Here is a 14,162-nt window from a genome sequence, read left to right on the forward strand (position 1 = left end):
AGAACATCCCTACATGAGAACATCCCTACATGAGAGAACATCCCTACATGAGTGAACATCCCTACATGAGTGAACATCCCCACATGAGAGAACATCCCTACATGAGAGAACATCCCTACATGAGTGAACATCCCCACATGAGTGAACATCCCTACATGAGTGAACATCCCCACATGAGAGAACATCCCTACATGAGAACATCCCCACATGAGAGAACATCCCTACATGAGAACATCCCCACATGAGAGAACATCCCTACATGAGAACATCCCCACATGAGAGAACATCCCTACATGAGAGAACATCCCTACATGAGAGAACATCCCTACATGAGAACATCCCTACATGAGAGAACATCCCCACATGAGAGCATCCCCACATGAGAGAACATCCCTACATGAGAACATCCCTACATGAGAGAACATCCCTACATGAGAACATCCCTACATGAGAGAACATCCCTACATGAGTGAACATCCCCACATGAGTGAACATCCCTACATGAGAACATCCCCACATGAGAGAACATCCCTACATGAGAACATCCCTACATGAGAACATCCCTACATGAGTGAACATCCCCACATGAGTGAACATCCCTACATGAGAACACTCCTACATGAGAGAACATCCCCACATGAGTGAACATCCCCACATGAGAGCATCCCTACATGAGAACATCCCCACATGACAACATTCCAACATGAGAACATCCCTACATGATAGTTAAGTTGTTGACCGGAGCATGGCAGGCAGAGTTGCATAGACTGGAAGTTCCTCAGGTGATCTGTGTGGGGGTACCTAAAGGGATAATATGCTATTTAATCCAGGGTTAGTTAACCCTCCACACAGGTGTCTGCTGGGAGGGTCCAGAGTTAGTTAACCCTCCACACACACTAATGGGCTGCGATTAATGACCTGTGTGGTTCTCTGGTTCTGGGGTTGGTAATCAGGTCTCTGGGAGATTCTCTCTTGTAGTGTTTCAGGGGTAGAGACAAGAGCCTGGTCTCTCTCTTCTCCAGTCTCTATGGGGCAAGACCAGCCCAGCCCAGAACCCTCTCTACCCCAGGCTAGATGGGTCCTCTGTAGTTCAGGGTAGAGAGGGTCCTCTGTAGTTCAGGGTAGAGAGGGTCCTCTGTAGTTCAGGGTAGAGAGGGTCCTCTGTAGTTCAGGGTAGGGAGGGTCCTCTGTAGTTCAGGGTAGGGAGGGTCCTCTGTAGTTCAGGGTAGAGAGGGTCCTCTGTAGTTCAGGGTAGAGAGGGTCCTCTGTAGTTCAGGGTAGAGAGGGTCCTCTGTAGTTCAGGGTAGAGAGGGTCCTCGGTAGTTCAGGGTAGGGAGGGTCCTCGGTAGTTCAGGGTAGGGAGGGTCCTCTGTAGTGTGTATTGCATGTGTTTGAGTGGGAGTGTGAATGGGTGAATGAGAGACAAAACATTTAAAGCACTTTGAGTGCCACTAAGGTAGAAAAGCGCTATATAAATGCAGTCCATTTAACAAACTTTATTGAGCAACTAACAGAGCAGCTAACAGAGTGAGTGTCAGTCTGTTAGCTGATTGGCCAGTCTGGAGTAGCAAGGTGAGAGGTCACAGCTCAGCCTGTGATTGGCTAGTCTGGAGGAGCAAGGTGAGAGGACATTCCTCAGCTCAGCCTGTGATTGGAGAGATGGAGGGCGGGGTCTGGGGTCACCGTGGCGCCGGAGCATCTGGGGGCGTGTCGGGCGGTGCTGTCAGCCGCTTCATCTGGCTCTCCAGACGGGTGTTCCGGCTCTTCTGGACCAGGTTTCCCCCAGCGAAGCCCAGCGCCCCGCCCCCCAGAGCAGCCGCCACCCCCGCTGCCTTGAAGCCGGCCAGCAGGCCCAGCGGACCTCCCAGCACGCCCCCCAGCACGGCACCTGCCACCGGCAACACAGCCAGGCTGTACCCCACCGCCTGCACACACCCAGAGCAGAACACACTCAGAACAGAACACACTCAGAACAGAACACACACTCAGAACCGAACACACTCAGAACAGGACACACTCAGAACAGAACACACTTAGAACAGAACACACTCAGAACAGAACACACACTCAGAACAGAACACACTCAGAACAGAACACACACTCAGAACAGAACACACTCAGAACAGAACACACTCAGAACAGGACACACACTTAGAACAGAACACACACTTAGAACAGGACACACACTCTGAACAGAACACACTCAGAGCAGAACACACTCTGAACAGAACACACTCAGAACAGAACACACTCAGAACAGAACACACACTCAGAACAGAACACACTCAGAACAGAACACACACCCAGAACAGGACACACACTCTGAACAGAACACACACTCAGAACAGAACACACACTCAGAACAGGACAGGGGCTTTAACATGACTGTAGAAAACAGAGGGCAAACTGAAACATTTATTCATATTGAATAGTTGACAGTGAACACAGACATGCATAGTTCACACACACGCACGCACCTCTTTGGTGTTGAAACCTTTGAGGTCTAAAAAAACACTATACGATAAGAGTGTTCAGATGTCTCTGAGCTTTCATGATCACACACACACACACACACACATAAACACAGATGTGAGGACTCCCATACCTGGCTCCCATACCTGCATCAAAGCTTTTGCAGTTTAATTATCCTCATTTATGAAAAAAAATCCTAGAGATGTACTGTGTGTTATTACTGCAGCTATCTTCAGAGAGGAAGATGCTCTGGTAATTAATGACTGACTCCTCTGACCATCCACCCTTACACACACACACCACACGTACACACACAACACACATCAGCACGCACATTCATACACACACAGAGTTGATTAACACTGAAATGTGGATTTCATCCAGCTCATATTCCCCTTCTACCCCACAGCAGCTCAGGTAAATCACCTTTCATAAGCTCAGAGTAGTGAGGTCAGTAATTCTGGTGGCGTGCGTGTGTGAGAGAGAGTGTGTGTATGTGTGTGTGTGTGAGAGAGTGTGTGTATGTGAGTGTGTGTGTAAGAGTGTGTGTGTAAGTAAAATTGCCTGACCTGACAACATATAACATACCCGAGCTGACACAATACTGCTACCACATCACTGAGGGAGGGAGAGAGAGACGAGAGACGGATGGAGATAGATCGAGGGAGAAACAAAGATAGACAGAGGAATGGAGAGAGGGATGGAGAGACAGAAAGAAAGTGATACAGACAGAAAGAGAGACAGTGAGAGACAGTGATATACATGTTTATGTGTGTGTCTGTGTCTTACAGCAGGGGACAGGGACTAACAGAGGTACAGGAAGTGTATGCCCAGATGACTTCCTCTAGAATTTTCCACACAAACAAGAAATAGTGTGTGAATCTACAAGCCACAGAAAACAGCTGCTTGGCTCATAACATACATCATTGAGATGTCTCTCTATGTTCAAGTCTTTGTGTGTTTGAGAAAGAGAGCATAGGGGAGATAAAGAAAGAAAGAGAAAGGGAGAAAGGGTGGAGAGAGAGGGGGAGGAGAAGAGAAAGAGATGGAGTGCGAGGAGGAGAGAGAAGGGGAGGACAGGGGAAACAGATAGATGAGAGATGGACGGTGAGGAGGAGAGAGAGAGGATGGGGAGGAGAGAGAGATACAGAGAGGTTGAGGAGGAAAGAGAGAGGATGGGGAGAGAGAGATACAGAGGGGGTGAGGAGGAGAGAGAGAGGATGGGGAGGAGAGAGAGATACAGAGAGGGTGAGGAGGAAAGAGAGAGGATGGGGAGGAGAGAGAGATACAGAGAGGGTAAGGAGGAAAGAGAGAGGATGGGGAGGAGAGACAGATACAGAGAGGGTAAGGAGGAAAGAGAGAGGATGGGGAGGAGAAACAGATACAGAGAGGGTAAGGAGGAAAGAGAGAGGATGGGGAAGAGAGACAGATACAGAGAGGGTAAGGAGGAAAGAGAGAGGATGGGGAGGAGAGAGAGATACAGAGAGGGTAAGGAGGAAAGCGAGGGGCTGTATTGAGCTGACAGCAGGATTCGGAACGCTGCTCCTGAAGGGCTATTAAACAGTCCTTCAGCCCTCTGCTCTTCACACCTCCCTCCTGCTACACAAACTACATCAGCCCTCCTCTCAAGCCCTCTCATCGCTACCCTCTCTGTCACTCTCCCTCCTAACCTCCTCCTCCACTCTCTCTCTATTTCCTTAATTGCAGCTTTCCTCCATTTTCCAGCGGATCAATAGGTACAAATGCTGTGGAATGGCTGGGAGGCAAAGTGCCATCGATCTCCCAAACAACAAGCACATGCACGCATGCACACACACACACACACACAAACGCACGCACACACACACACACACACTGACAGACACACAAGTAGACAGGAAGGTAGAGAGGCAGGTAGACAGACAAGCAGGTAGATAGACAGGTAGACAGACAGGCAGGTAGACAGACAGGTAGACAGACAGGTAGGTACAGAGGCAGGTAGACCGACATGCAGATAGACAGACAGGTAGACAGACAGGTAGGTAGAGAGGCAGACAGGTAGACAGACAGGTAGGTAGACAGACAGGCAGCTGCGCAGACAGCCAGGTAGAGAGGCAGGCAGGTAGACAGACAGGCAGGTAGAAAGACAGGTAGGTAGACAGGTAGGTAGACAGGCAGACACACCTTCCCCAGGCTCCTGGTTCCCTCTTCCACACTGGCAACTGCTGTGTTGACGTTGTCTTCTATGCTGTCAATCTTCTCCTGCTGGGACTGACAGACAGGGGTTATATACACTGGAGACACACACACACCAGCGCCCAGATAGATCTGCCAGTCTAGATCCTGCTCCTGGCTCAACACAGACCATCAGATTAGGGAGGGTGTGTGTGTGTGACCCTGCGGGGGGTGATGGGGAGGGAGAGGCTCGAGGTAGGTTCAAGGGGGATTAGGGAGGAGAGGGAGGGAGGGGGGCAATATTGTGAGCAGCTCATGAAATATTCAGAGTGGCAGCTGTGTCTTTCTGTGTGTCTACATCTCTCTGTGCAGTGGACAGTCAGCTTAACCAGACAACAGACCCTCCCTCCTCCTGATCCTCCCCCATCTACACATCCTTTCACTTCCTCTCCTTTCCATTCCTAGCTCTTCTGCCTTTTCTTTCCTCCTGTTCCTTCTGCCCTCCCTCCTTATACTCCTGTCCCTGCAGGTTAGACACCAGGAGGAGAGGGTTTAGGGAGGTGTAGAGTCTAGAATCAGACATTACTGGTGGGTTGAGCTGGGCACCTCTCCTTCCCCCGGTCCAACACGGTCTGCAGTTCAGCTGCTCTCTACAATCCCCTGGGACCTTTCCCCACACAGATGAGTGTTTACACAGTGGCTGAGAGCTGGAGTATTGGTCCCTCAAGGACACCAGTCACCCCAGAGAGACTGCAAGCACTAAAAACATCTCTCTGCTTTCTCCCAACCCTACATCACCTTGTGCAACCTTTCTCTCTCTCTCTCTCCTTTATTACCACACCTTCTCTCTCCTATTTCTCTATTTCTGTCTCCTCCATCTCCTCCCAGAGAAAAGTGATAATCTGAACCGTCTGTTCTCCACCTGCTTCACCATACGGCCTGTTCCTTGTTTCCCCTGCGCGCTCCGTCTCCCTCCCTCCTCCTCCTCCACCCCCTCCTCCTCCTCCACCTTCCCCCAGTAGAGCAGAGCAGCCCCCCCCCCCCCTGGAGCAGCCTCATCAGGCAACACACAGCCCCCCCCTCCACCCTGGAGCAGCCTCATCAGGCAACACACAGCCGCCCCCCCCCCCCCCCCCCCCCCCCCCCCCCCCCCACACACACACAGGTAGAGCAGAATGGGTAAACTTACATGCACCAGTAGAGAGAACTCTGTCACCAGACCACAGAGCTGCTGCAGGTCCTGACAGACGCAAACATTGAAATGAATCTTATCAGGTTTCACTGTATTCATGTAGACCTGACTGTTTATGCTCTAACATGGTACACAGCTGCCCTGACTGTTTATGCTCTAACATGGTACACAGCTGCCCTGACTGTTTATGCTCTAACATGGTACACAGCTGCCCTGACTGTTTATGCTCTAACATGGTACACAGCTGCCCTGACTGTTTATGCTCTAACATGGTACACAGCTGCCCTGACTGTTTATGCTCTAACATGGTATACAGCTGCCCTGACTGTTTATGCTCTAACATGGTACACAGCTGCCCTGACTGTTTATGCTCTAACATGGTACACAGCTGCCCTGACTGTTTATGCTCTAACATGGTACACAGCTGCCCTGACTGTTTATGCTCTAACATGGTACTCAGCTGCCCTGACTGTTTATGCTCTAACATGGTACACAGCTGCCCTGACTGTTTATGCTCTAACATGGTACACAGCTGCCCTGACTGTTTGTGCTCTAACATGGTACTCAGCTGCCCTGACTGTTTATGCTCTAACATGGTACACAGCTGCCCCCTGGCTTGCTGAGGGACTCTCTGGTAAACTCTTGAACAGAGACACAGTTCCCCGTTTCACCCATAACCCTAACAGAAATATAACACTGCTTTCCTGAGGGCTCTTTAACCCTATACAAAATGTTTGTTTTCCAACTATTTATCATTGATGTGAATATTTGACAGACACAAATGCACACACACACCCCCTCTAGAGTGTCCCAGGACTCAGCAGCACTCTGGTCAGCAGGGATCTCTGGAAGGCGGAGCTGGGTTTGAGTGGCAGGTGGAGGATGGTATAGATCCTCCTCATCATGAGAACGGCCTGGTGGACAGGTGGAGGGGTGGGCGGGGCGGAGGGGGACAGGTGGAGGGGTGGGGATTGAATGCAAAAGTAGAAAATCGCATGCTGAAGCTGATGCCCGGTCTCTGATTGGCTGGACAAGTCTCTCCAGGGTGGGGCCATCTTCAGGACGCACACGCCCACACACCTTCTCCATCTCTCTGATGTTGGCCCGGAGCTGCTGCAGAGGAGAGGGCAGGGAGAGACCGAGACACACCGAGAGAGAGTATAGAGACAGAGAGAGTATAGAGAGACAGAACAGAGAGACAGGGAGAGAGTATAGAGACAGAGAGAGTATAGAGACAGAGAGAGTATAGAGAGACAAAGAGAGAGTATAGAGACAGAGAGAGTATAGAGAGACAGAGAGAGAGTATAGAGAGACAGAGAGAGAGTATAGAGACAGAGAGAGTATAGAGAGAGTATAGAGAGACATAGAGTATAGAGAGACAGAGAGAGAGTATAGAGACAGAGAGAGTATAGAGAGAGTATAGAGAGACAGAGAGAGATTATAGAGACAGAGAGAGTATAGAGACAGAGAGAGTATAGAGAGACAAAGAGAGAGTATAGAGACAGAGAGAGTATAGAGACAGAGAGAGAGTATAGAGAGACAGAGAGAGAGTATAGAGACAGAGAGAGTATAGAGAGAGTATAGAGAGACAGAGAGAGTATAGAGAAATAGAGAGAGTATAGAGAGGCAGAGAGAGAGTATAGACACAGAGAGAGTATAGAGAAATAGAGAGACAGAGAGAGAGTATAGAGAGAAATAGAGAGACGGAGAGAGAGAGTATACAGAGAAATAGAGAGACAGAGAGAGTATAGAGACAGAGAGAAATAAAGAGACAGCGTGAGTATAGAGACAGAGAGAGAATAGAGAGAAATAGAGAGACAGAGAGAGAGTATAGAGAGACATAGAGAGAGTATGGAGAGAAATAGACAGATAGAGAGAGTATAGAGACAGAGAGAGTGTAGAGAGAAATAGAGAGACAGAGAGAGTATAGAGACAGAGAGAGTATAGAGAGAAATAGAGAGACAGAGTATAGAGAGAAATAGAGAGACAGAGAGAGTATAGAGAGAGTATAGAGACAAAGAGAGTATAGAGAGAAATAGAGAGAGAGAGAATATAGATTGAGTAAATCGAGGCAAAACGAAGAGGAGGAAAGTTCAGAGCAGGAAGGAGGGTTAGGGTTACACAATATAATAACAGGGCTTTTTAACCGTGAACATGTGAGCACGACTGGGAGGATTACTTCTATCCCATCAGGCTTCAGGGCAGAGTACACCTGAGGTCAGGGGTTAACAGACAGCCAATACAGAACCTCGCTCCCTCACTAATTAGACATGATGAATAAACATAAACACACCCGTACACACACACAGGGACACACCCTTACACACACACAGGGACACACATGTACACACACACAGGGACACACACGACTGGATTAGCACTGAGCCAGTTAGCCCTCAGAGAGAAGCACAACTGTCAACACGCTAATGACCTGTTTGCATAGGCTCCCTAAAACAGACACCAAACCAACCCCCTCTTCCTCCCAGTGAGTGACAGGGTGCAGGCCTGTGGTTAGGCTGGGCTGTCACTCTGACAGTGGGGGAGAGACATTGGCATCTGTTTCCAGCTTGCTGACACTGCCAGGGTGGCAGGGGGCCTCTCTCTCTACTGGACCCCCAACTAAACCCCCTGCAGGTCCTGCTGGCTGCAGGTCCTGCTGGCTGCAGGTCCTGCTGGCTGCAGGTCATGCTGGCTGCAGGTCATGCTGGCTGCAGGTCATGCTGGCTGCAGCTCACAGCCAGGGAGACAAACCCTGTCAAACCTCTCAACTCTGAGCTACACAAACACAAACAGACACACACACATACACGTACACACAGGGAAGAAAATATAAAATCTGACAAACATATGCAGATAAAGAAGCAGACTACTGTGATGTTTCTTCTTAGTCCCCCTCTCTCAGCCAGCATGGCCTTCTGCATCATCACCCCTCCTCTGCATCATCACCCCTCCTCTGCATTATCACCCCTCCTCTGCATCATCACCCCTCCTCTGCATTATCACCCCTCCTCTGCATCATCACCCCTCCTCTGCATCATCACCCCTCCTCTGCATTATCACCCCTCCTCTGCATTCTTACAGAGGGTCACACACACTCTCAGCCAGCATGTCCTTCTGCCTTCTTTTGTCCTTACTCACTTGTCCTTCTTTTGTCCTTACTCACACACACACACACACACTCACATACTCTCTCTTTCTCACACACACACACTCTCTCAGACACACACACACTCTCTCAGACATGGGAAAGCACTCTGCCCCTCCCATGGGGTAGTACAGGGTGGTGGTGAAAGGATAGGAGTGCCAGTATATGTGTGTGTAAGAGGTGGTGGCGTTTTCACTTTCAGAGCCATGGTGACTTTCCTGTGAACACATCCCATGTCACACCAACACACACTAACACACACCCCTTCAACATACGCAGAGACACACAAACAAGTGGCTGATGCATAGAGGACTGTGTGTGTGTATCTGCGTGTGTGTGTGTTTACCTGTACAGTGCGGCTGGCATTGATGTGCTCCTGATGCAGACGATCCCACTGTTGGCATCGCTGAAACTGACAAGAAACAGCTCAATGTGAGTGTGACTCTGAACATCACACCTACGTATGACACATGAGTAGCTCCTACCTTCTGGATGTTGCTGTGGTGTTTCTCCAGCCTCTCCAGGTCGGTGGGGAGGACTACTGTAGTGAACTTGTGGATGGGAGCCTCCAGGCGCCTCAAAGTCAGCTTGCTCCCCTCCTCTGCCATGACTGGCTGCTGTCACACCAGCCTCACCTTGACTGGCTGCTGTCACACCAGCCTCACCCTGACTGGCTGCTGTCACACCAGCCTCACCTTGACTGGCTGCTGTCACACCAGCCTCACCCTGACTGGCTGCTGTCACACCAGCCTCACCTTGACTGGCTGCTGTCACACCAGCCTCACCTTGACTGGCTGCTGTCACACCAGCCTCACCCTGACAGTGTCCCCAGCAGCTCCCTCACAGCACGTCACGCACGCACGCTGTCTCTTGGTAGCTGCAGATCACAAGAATAAATCACACATCCCTTAAGCACACGTACTCATGTACAGCTAAACGTTTTCTAGCTAATATAGCCATAATTTCAAATAACGTACAATGAATTTAGCCAGTTTACAAGCTATCTTGTTTCAAAACAAAAGTGTTTAGCTAGTCAATCTTGAACAAGTGTTTCGTTTCAAGACAACCACATAATAAACAGTTCATTAGCAAAGGTAGTCACGGGTTGTCCTAGTTTAGCTAGCACAAGCTAACTATAATCATTGGTTACATAGGCCTAGTTTGTTTGCCAACGGGAGTAACTCACTAGCTACCTAATCTGTTGAGCTTGCTGTACCAGCTGAATAACTAACTACTGTACTGTAGCTAGCTAGTACTGGACCTATACCAAGCAGCCAACAATCTACCGAGCGTTTCAGACAATATAGGCTGCAGATAACACAGACAGCTATCAAGCTATTTAAACATACGGTAAAAGCTGTCGACGGAATACAAGTCGATAAGACGGTGGGTTAACGGTCTTCATTAAAATGTGTCTAACTACAGTATTGTCTTAACCTTCTGTTTGTAAACAACTTCTTGTGTGCAGAATAATTATTTCCGACCTAAAACCAGAGTTGAAACTTTTTGGCCGTTTCCTGTCCGGACGCCTCGCTCAGTTCAATTTGGTGAACATTTTGAGAATACAAAATGAAATAACCTTTATTAGTATTGGCACATGCACAACTGTTAACAGCGAGGGAAACGTTATTGGATTTTATTTCCTTTTCTTTCTAAAAGCAACCATTGAACGTGCATCTGCCAAGTAATATCCCTATATTGTCTGCATGAATACACAACATCGATCCTATCCTATATCAAGCAAAATTACATTGACCATGAGAGGACAGTATGAATCTCTCTCTCTCTCTCTCTCTTTCTCTCTCTCTCTCTCTCTCTCTCTTTCTTTCTCTCTCTCTCCCGACAACTATCAACTTCTGCGCCTCGTCCATTAATTGTGTAGTGGGACAAGTTATCCCTTACCTCTCAGCGTGAGAAATGGTTGAAATGCGTGAGAAATACTGGTGTCGCATGAGAGCGTGAGAAATGGTTGAAATGCGTGAGTCTTGAGAGCCCTGATTAGAGGGATGGAAACCAAGACCATATAGCAGGGAGAAACCGTCCTCGTAGCCCGTGTGTTTATGTGTGTGTGTATGATTGTGTGTGAATGATTGGGTGTGTATGTGTGTGTTTGTGTATGTGTGTGTTTGTGTGAGTGTGAGCTTGTCTCTCAGTAGTACTGTGTGTGTGTGTGTGTGTGTGTTGGAGTGAGTGTTGATGATATTGGGGTTAGCCAAGCCTCCCCCGTTTATTCTGTGAGATGAGAATTGTGCGGATGGAAAAAATCTATATGCCACGCCTTTCTCTTTGTCTCTCCCAGGGCCCAACTCCTTGTCACCTTTTACCTTTAACATTTAACCCCCGCACTCGCTCTCTGCTCTGGATGGTGAGAACAGTGTCTCACAGCCCAGTTTGAACAGTGTCTCACAGTCCAGTTTGAACAGTGTCTCACAGCCCAGTTTGAACAGTGTCTCACAGCCAGTTTGAACAGTGTCTCTCAGCCCAGTTTGAACAGTGTCTCACAGCCCAGTTTGAACAGTGTCTCACAGCCCAGTTTGAACAGTGTCTCTCGGCCCAGTTTGAACAGTGTCTCACAGGTCCAGTTTGAACAGTGTCTCACAGCCCAGTTTGAACAGTGTCTCACAGCCCAGTTTGAACAGTGTCTCTCAGAGCCCAGTTTGAACAGTGTCTCACAGCCCAGTTTGAACAGTGTCTCACTGCCCAGTTTGAACAGTGTCTCACAGCCCAGTTTGAACAGTGTCTCACAGCCCAGTTTGAACAGTGTCTCTCAGCCCAGTTTGAACAGTGTCTCTCACAGCCCAGTTTGAACAGTGTCTCACAGCCCAGTTTGAACAGTGTCTCACAGCCCAGTTTGAACAGTGTCTCTCAGCCCAGTTTGAACAGTGTCTCACAGCCCAGTTTGAACAGTGTCTCACAGCCCAGTTTGAACAGTGTCTCACAGCCCAGTTTGAACCTCAAACCCCAGTCTCTCAAGGGAACACCCTAGAAGATGGTTCTGCTGTGTGTGTGTGTGTGTTCTGTGTCACCCAGAGGGGGACTCCCAGAGGTTGGCCACAGACTGAGGAGGAGGAGTAGAACAGACACCAAAAACTGAACACCCACATAACAATCAAACAACATGCGTGTTTTTGGACGTGGGTCCACGTCTCAGATATGTGTGTGTGTGTGTGCGCGCACATGCAGCGTGTGTGTGTGTGCGTGTGTGTGTGTGCATATGCAGCGTGAGGACGAGGTGCCTAGTCCAGGACGTGCTCCTCAGCATCAGAGGAAGAGCATCCAGTCCTAACCCTAACCATCCAGTCCTAACCCTAACCCATCCAGTCCTAACCCTAACCATCCAGTCCTAACCCTAACCATCCAGTCCTAACCCTAACCCATCCAGTTCTAACCCTAACCATCCAGTCCTAACTCTAACCATCCAGTCCTAACCCTAACCATCCAGTCCTAACCCTAACCCATCCAGTCCTAACCCTAACCATCCAGTCCTAACCCTAACCATCCAGTCCTTACCCTAACCCATCCAGTTCTAACCCTAACCATCCAGTCTTAACTCTAACCATCCAGTCCTAACCTTAACCATCCAGTCCTAACCCTAGCCAGCCAGTCTCAGATACAGTCTGTTTTCACTCATCCTTCCTCTGTTTGTCCTCTTTGTCCTTTTTTTCCATCTAAAGCTTGCCTTGTACTGCTCTATTTCTGTTCTGTTATTGTTGTATTTACAAAAGTAACATATCTCCACTTTAAGTTTTTTTTATTTGCTTTGCTACTATTTGGTACTAGTAAGGTGTACATTTTCAAAACTCTTGGGACAAAGATCCAAACTGATTACACTTGTAACGCAGCTAGGCATTCTTTCAAAACCTGATGGAATGCTTTCAGTCCACTTAATCATTGTTTCAAACACAAGATTATTGTAATATGTAATGGGAACATTTGGTTTAATCACCAAAACACAACAGTATGATCTTCTTTCAGTTTAGTACTTTTAACAATCAGTTCATCCAACAGCAAACAATGCAAGATACATGTTTCAAATCGGCCTTAGAAGTGCTGAAATTACTGTAATATGCTACAGTACTATGTAAGACACAGATTACAGTTTCACATTAGGCAATACACTTACATTACTCACATTTAAATAATCTATAATTTCCAGAATATCCATCCTATGTGTAATCAAGTCAAGGATCAATGAAGACATTGTCTACAATCATTTGGGCAAATTACATGTAGTTTGCATACTCTTTTTCAGATATAATTGTAACATAAGTATGCTTTCTATAATGTAACTAAATGAGAACAAAACATAACATTTAGAGGCCCCATGCCCACCTCTCTGACCTCTCTGTTGGTACCCATGCCCACCCCTCTGACCTCTCTATTGGTGCCCATGCCCACCTCTGACTTCTCTGTTGGTGCCCATGCCCACCTCTCTGACATCTCTGTTGGTGCCCATGCCCACCTCTCTGACCTCTCGGTTGGTGCCCATGCCCACCTCTCTGACGGATGCCTTGTCCACAAACTTCCTATTCCCTGCTGTCTATCCTGCTCCATGTTACGTAAAAGAAATTGCCAGTGTTTACACCCCCACTTTTACGTATATCTAATGACCATTTGTGGTTACCCCAATCTGAAATCAAGTAGCAATAACGAGTATTCATCATGTGTGGTTAATTTATATGTTCGTACAAAAACACATTTTATTTCTGTAGTTCTCAAAATCGATATACTGATTATTGCTGAAATGAAAATATATAGTTTACCAAACGGTTCAGTGATTAACCATTAAGATCAGTTGGATTTAAGTGTTGGTCAAATGTATTTACGTAAAATTAGATGAGAAACATATCAAAAGTATCGTGGTCAATGCATTTTGAAAGACAATTACTTCATCTGAAAGGTATTTCTTTGATTACACACTGATTAGGTGTGAAAAAGTGATTGTGTATTTTGTGCATTGTACTGTGTCAATTGAAAATGTGATTACATGTCAGGTGGCTGACCGGTGAGGGAATCAGGCTAGTAATCTGAAGGTTGCCTGATCGATTCCCGGCCTGTGCACATGACGTTGTGTCCTCGGGCAAGGTACTTCACCCTACTTGCCTTGGGGAGAATGTCCCTATACTCACTGTAAGTCGCTCTGGATAAGAGCGCCTGCTAAATGACTAAATGTAAATGTTGGAAAAAACGGACTTTTTG

The 14,162-nt window shown here is 47.9% G+C and overlaps 1 protein-coding gene across 3 annotated transcripts; it reads right to left on the reverse strand.

Annotated features, from left to right (window-relative positions):
- Positions 1-311: 311 nt before the first annotated feature.
- On the reverse strand, positions 312-10,459 carry stx17 (syntaxin 17). Of its 3 annotated transcripts, XM_047050169.1 has the most exons (8): positions 10,313-10,453; positions 9,779-9,840; positions 9,449-9,748; positions 9,310-9,375; positions 6,614-6,931; positions 5,816-5,866; positions 4,636-4,722; positions 312-1,925 (listed from the first exon to the last, which is right to left on the reverse strand). In XM_047050169.1, the coding sequence occupies exons 3-8, from the start codon at positions 9,569-9,571 to the stop codon at positions 1,680-1,682; spliced, it is 891 nt and encodes a 296-aa protein (XP_046906125.1). In that variant the 5' UTR covers positions 9,572-9,748; positions 9,779-9,840; positions 10,313-10,453; the 3' UTR covers positions 312-1,679. The 3 variants fall into 3 exon arrangements, with proteins under 3 accessions (XP_046906125.1, XP_046906124.1, XP_046906123.1); XM_047050168.1 differs by having other exon boundaries at positions 9,449-9,840; positions 10,401-10,459; XM_047050167.1 differs by having other exon boundaries at positions 9,449-9,840.
- Positions 10,460-14,162: the final 3,703 nt, after the last annotated feature.

The sequence above is a fragment of the Hypomesus transpacificus genome, unplaced genomic scaffold, assembly GCF_021917145.1.
Source record: "Hypomesus transpacificus isolate Combined female unplaced genomic scaffold, fHypTra1 scaffold_101, whole genome shotgun sequence".
Classification (NCBI taxonomy): Eukaryota; Metazoa; Chordata; class Actinopteri; order Osmeriformes; family Osmeridae; genus Hypomesus; species Hypomesus transpacificus.

Excerpts from the sequence above, each read along its gene's own strand:
- stx17 (XM_047050168.1), bottom strand. The coding sequence starts at position 9,571 with ATGGCAGAGGAGGGGAGCAAGCTGACTTTGAGGCGCCTGGAGGCTCCC. Across the intron at positions 9,376-9,448 it reads ACCACAGCAACATCCAGAAG|TTTCAGCGATGCCAACAGTG; the intron begins GTAGGAGCTACT and ends GTTTCTTGTCAG. Across the intron at positions 4,723-5,815 it reads AGTTCTCTCTACTGGTGCAT|TCCCAGCAGGAGAAGATTGA; the intron begins GTAAGTTTACCC and ends CCTGTCTGTCAG.